Genomic DNA, 5,108 nt, shown 5'->3' with positions numbered 1-5,108 from the left:
GGAATGGGAGAATTTTTCTCACTCTACGAATCAGTTTCGAATTTCGGGTAGTTTTCTTGGCAGTCATTGCTAGAAGTTTCTTCTTTGCAATTTTGCTATGAAGAAGATGTAATTATTAGAAAATTTTAATGATTATTAAAATTTTAGAAAAAATTTTGTTAACAAAAGAAAAATTCATTAATAAAAAAATAAAAAGGATATAAAAATTATAATTTCTGACATGACATTGATGTAGCGCTGATGTGACAGCGAGTGTAATACACCACATATTGTAAGAGCGGTGTTATATGTCTCAGTGTGGTATTAAATTTACTTTTAAGTAGTAAGGGTATGTAATATGTCGTTATGATAGTTAAATCTTGTAACTGACTCTTCGAGACAAGTTAAGAGATAATTTATGCATTTTCCCTAATGAATACAAGAAATTTGGCAGATTTATACCTAGTTGTGAATTCTCAAGAATAACGATGAATAACGCACACTTAAGAGTCCAATTTAAAATAGGAGTAATTTCAGACAAGCTTTAATTGTATTGTTAAAAAAATAAAATAATGTTACATAGCATCATATTGGGAAAGATGAATATATTTTGAGAAAAATAAAAATAATTGAATGATATTATAGTCCTAAAACAAATATAAGTAATATTATAAAACAAATTTCAATAATTCAAACATGTATGGTCTTTTTAAATTATAGAACATTTTTGTGACAGCTAATACAATGACCCTGCTAATGTACTGTTTGGTATCTAATATTTGGGAAGATGTGAATTCGTAGCAATGAGATTACCGCCGTGAAGTAAACAGTGGTGGCAAAGTAGGGAGTCCATGCCCTTGCTCAGCCCCAACGCTCTTGGATGGCTGGTTGAATCGGCCTTATCAACTCAATCTCTTCTTCTTGGTCGAACTGTTCATGCCCACATCATCAGAACTATTGAACCCCCTTTTCCACCTTTCCTCTCCAACCATCTCATCAACCTCTACTCCAAACTCGATGCCCCCAACTCAGCTCAACTCCTTCTTTCACTCACTCCGCCTCGTTTTCGTTCCGTCGTCACGTGGACCGCTCTCATTGCCGGCTCCGTTCAAAATGGTCATTTTACCTCAGCCCTTTTACATTTCTCTGACATGCGTCGCCAGTGTATTCAACCCAATGACTTCACCTTCCCTTGCCTTTTCAAAGCTTCCGCGTTCTTGCATTCCTCTGTTATGGGCCAACAACTTCATGCACTGGCACTGAAAGGTAGCTTCATTAAGGATGTGTTTGTTGGCTGTAGCGCATTCGATATGTATTACAAAACAGGTCTACGGGAATATGCACAAAACATGTTTGATGAAATGCCCCACAGGAATATCGCAACGTGGAACGCCTGTATTTCTAATTCTGTGCTTGACGGGAGGCCTTACGATGCCTCTCTAAAATTTGTTGAGCTCTTACGATTTGGTGAAGAGACACCCAATTCCATTACTTTTTGTGTGTTTTTGAATGCTTGCTCCGATGGTTTGTATTTGAAACTTGGGCTGCAGTTGCATGGTTGTGTGATTCGACTTGGCTTTGGATCAGATGTCTCTGTTCTAAATGGACTGGTTGATTTTTATGGAAAATGCCACGAGGTGAAGTATTCAGAGCTCATTTTCGATGAGATAAATGTGCCTAATGGTGTATCATGGTGCACCATGTTGGCAGTGTATGAACAGAATGATAAATGGGAGAAGGCTTTTATGCTGTTTCTTAAGGCAAGGAAGGAAAATGTTAGTCCATCTGAATTCATGGTTTCAAGTGTGCTTAGTGCTTGTGCAGGAATGGCAGTGCTTGAGCTGGGGAGGTCTATTCATGGTCTTGCAGTAAAGGCTTGTATCGAAAGTAACGTATTTGTTGGCAGTGCACTTGTTGACATGTATGGGAAATGTGGTAGCATAGAAAATTGTGAGAGCGCTTTTTATGAAATGCCTGAGAGGAATTTGGTAACTTGGAATGCAATAATGGGTGGTTATGCTCATCAAGGGTGCGTGGGTATGGCATTGAACTTGTTTGAGGCGATGACAAGTGGAAGCCATGATGTGGTGCCTAATTATGTGACATTTGTTTGTGTATTGACAGCTTGTAGTAGGGCTGGAGCTGTTAAAATAGGCATGGATATCTTTGAATCTATGCGGAAGAAGTATGGGATTGAACCAGGACCAGAGCATTATGCATGTGTTGTGGACATACTTGGAAGGGCTGGTTTGGTGGAGCGTGCACACGACTTTATCAAGAAAATGCCTGTTCCACCTACTGTTTCAGTCTGGGGAGCTCTTTTAGGGGCTTGTAGAGTTCATGGAAAACCTGAAGTAGGGAAGGTTGCAGCTGGCAATTTGTTTCGACTTGATCCTTTGGACTCTGGAAACCATGTCATTCTTTCTAATATGTTTGCAGCTGCTGGAAGGTGACCTTAAGTTCTTTGTTGCACTAAAATAGTCCTTGAATATCTTATTGCATCCAACAAGTTCACCATATGGCGGTCGATGTTCTTTCTTTCTGACCAAGTTAATATGTGTGTAGATACTGACTTTGAAAGCTCCTCAATGCATTGTTCAGTAATTCCCTTTTCGACCAGGCACTTTAATTGCTTATTCTATCTTAGACATTCTTGTTATCCTGTCACACGGTCCAACTATACTTACTGTGAAGCTATCCCTGGAGAGCAGATGGCCTGTTAATCTATGTTCATTTTGTTGTTGATGCCTTATAAGTTGATGTATTTTGACAATTTAAGTACTTCTACGTTTAACTATAGATACTTGCAGAAACATTGCATGAAATTTTAAATTGTGAAAGTTTACTCTGACCCCTTGAAGGACCAAATGTAAAGTTCTTTTCTTTGTGTTACTAATGCAGCTGGATTTAGAAAATCTTTCTTCCTCTATCCTCATTTGTATGCCACACTTCCTTTTTTGGATAATATTTGACATATTTCCATTAATAGTATTTTTCCATTAACTTTGGCTTGGAAGGAGGGGGTAGGGGATCATGCTTGTTCCTTTAGATAAATGGGCACTTCTATCTGTAGAATGCAAGTTGAGTAGTTGTAGATTATCATTGGTATATATGTTTGTCTTTCTCCAATACCTATTAATCATAAGAGGTAACTGCAGGTGGGATGAGGCTAATCTTGTCAGAAAGGAGATGAAGGATTTTGGCATCACGAAAGGGGCCGGATTCAGTTGGATATCTGCAAAGAATTCTATCCATATTTTCCAAGCAAAGGATACAACTCATGAGAGATTCCCAGAGATTCAAGCAATGCTGACCAAGTTAAGGAGATATATGAAAGCAGAAGGTTATACTGCTGACACGAATTCTGCGCTATACGACTTAGAGGAGGAAGAAAAGGAATCAGAAGTTTGGTACCACAGTGAGAAGATTGCACTTGCATTTGGTCTCATTGCTATCCCTCCTGGAGTCCCGATAAGGATAACAAAAAACCTGAGGGTTTGTGTGGATTGCCATAGTGCAATAAAGTTCATCTCGGGCATTACTGGTAGAGAAATTATTGTAAGAGATAACAACCGCTTTCATTCTTTCAAGGACTACCAGTGCTCATGTAGAGATTATTGGTGAATCTAGTTTAAACATTCCAGATAATTCCAGATGCTCCTTGCCATTTTGCCATTGATCCAGGCATTAATTTACACTCGTGATACTATTGCAGCAATAGGAGTGATGTTTGGGTTGAGGATCTGAACTAGAAGATATCACCTCCATAATTTTTCTTCACTTCCAAGGCCAAGCTGGAATTGCATACAAGGTTCACCATCCCCTGCTAGAGGCACACTTAAGAGCTTTACAAATTTGAAACTCAAACTACATTTATACTGGCACTGCAGCGGAAGCAGCTCTGCCTAACTCATTTCTGAGTGCTGCAAGCATGAAGAGTGAATATTTCTTGTCCTATAGCATGTCATGTTATTTTATCTTCGTATTGATGACTGAACACTTGAATGTGGGAAGAAACTCCTTGTGTTGCCAGAGTACCATATGCAAGTTTCCAGTGGTTTCGACATAGAAACTTTCAAGGAACTACTTGCTTGCAATTATGTGTTGTAATGTTTTAGATCCATATTCCTAGTACATATACACTAATGTACAAACACACAATCAAAAAATTTGATTGATATATTCACAGACAACAACTATATCTTGATCCCAAACAAGTTGAGATTGGCTATATGAATTTTCATTGTCCATGTCGCTCCTTTTAAGCAGGTGCATTTGGTCTACTGGTTTGATATATTCACTGACATCTTTAGAAAAGTTATTTAGCATGTAACTGATTCTTAAATCTGTTTATTTTAGTTTTAAAATTCTTATAAAGGGATTATGAATTGTTCCTGATGATTTGTTACTGATGAGCTACTGCTCTCTACAAATATTTTTGGGTTGGTAATATATTGGTACCTAATTCAACTTGTTGATTGAGAGACATGATAGGTAGATGTGTAGTTTTCGCCGTCAAGACCTGGAAACACCTCTTGTGATACCAACTCATCCACATTTTTCAAGTCCCTTGTACCCAGAACTGAATATTAAAGAGTTACAGGAAAATGTAGAGAGTAGGAAGTTTTTTGTTGCCTATTGGATGAAAGAGATTGAATGTCCCAAAGTAATGGGAATAATGTAGAAAGTATGAAATGATCATTTATCGTTCTGGTGTAAACAGAAAATTTTGTGTTGTGTAGACAACTGGTAAAAGTATGATAAGTGCCAATGATTGTCTGGTGCTGAGTCATGCACACAACTTGTAAATACTTGAGTTTTGTCAGCGAGTTGGTGTTAAGTACTGAAAACTTGAATCATCAAAAAAAATGAAGAGAAAAAGAAGAGGCTTATATTTGAATGGGAAAATATAGATGGCACGAAAAAGTTTGTCACAGATTGGCACGAAATGCCAATTGACAGTTATGTCTTTTTGGCTCCAAAACCATTAACCTTTCCCTCCAAAATCAATATCATATTGACTTTTCTTATTTTTTTGGCATTATTCCCACCTTCACAGATCTCTCTCTAAATTCGTCCTTGTTTTTTATTGGGCTTTTTGTAAATTCAAGAAATACAATTTTATCAAA

At 37.6% G+C, this 5,108-nt stretch overlaps 1 protein-coding gene across 1 annotated transcript; it reads left to right on the top strand.

Moving 5' to 3' along the window:
- Positions 1–710: 710 nt before the first annotated feature.
- On the top strand, positions 711–4,223 carry LOC129874944 (pentatricopeptide repeat-containing protein At4g14850). Its single transcript, XM_055950340.1, has 2 exons — positions 711–2,428; positions 3,138–4,223. The coding sequence occupies exons 1-2, from the start codon at positions 831–833 to the stop codon at positions 3,601–3,603; spliced, it is 2,064 nt and encodes a 687-aa protein (XP_055806315.1). The 5' UTR covers positions 711–830; the 3' UTR covers positions 3,604–4,223.
- Positions 4,224–5,108: the final 885 nt, after the last annotated feature.

Source organism: Solanum dulcamara, chromosome 11 (assembly GCF_947179165.1).
Source record: "Solanum dulcamara chromosome 11, daSolDulc1.2, whole genome shotgun sequence".
NCBI classification, from domain to species: Eukaryota; Viridiplantae; Streptophyta; class Magnoliopsida; order Solanales; family Solanaceae; genus Solanum; species Solanum dulcamara.
The sequence above is the reverse complement of the archived record's forward strand: the minus strand, read 5'-3'. Positions and strand labels throughout refer to the sequence as shown.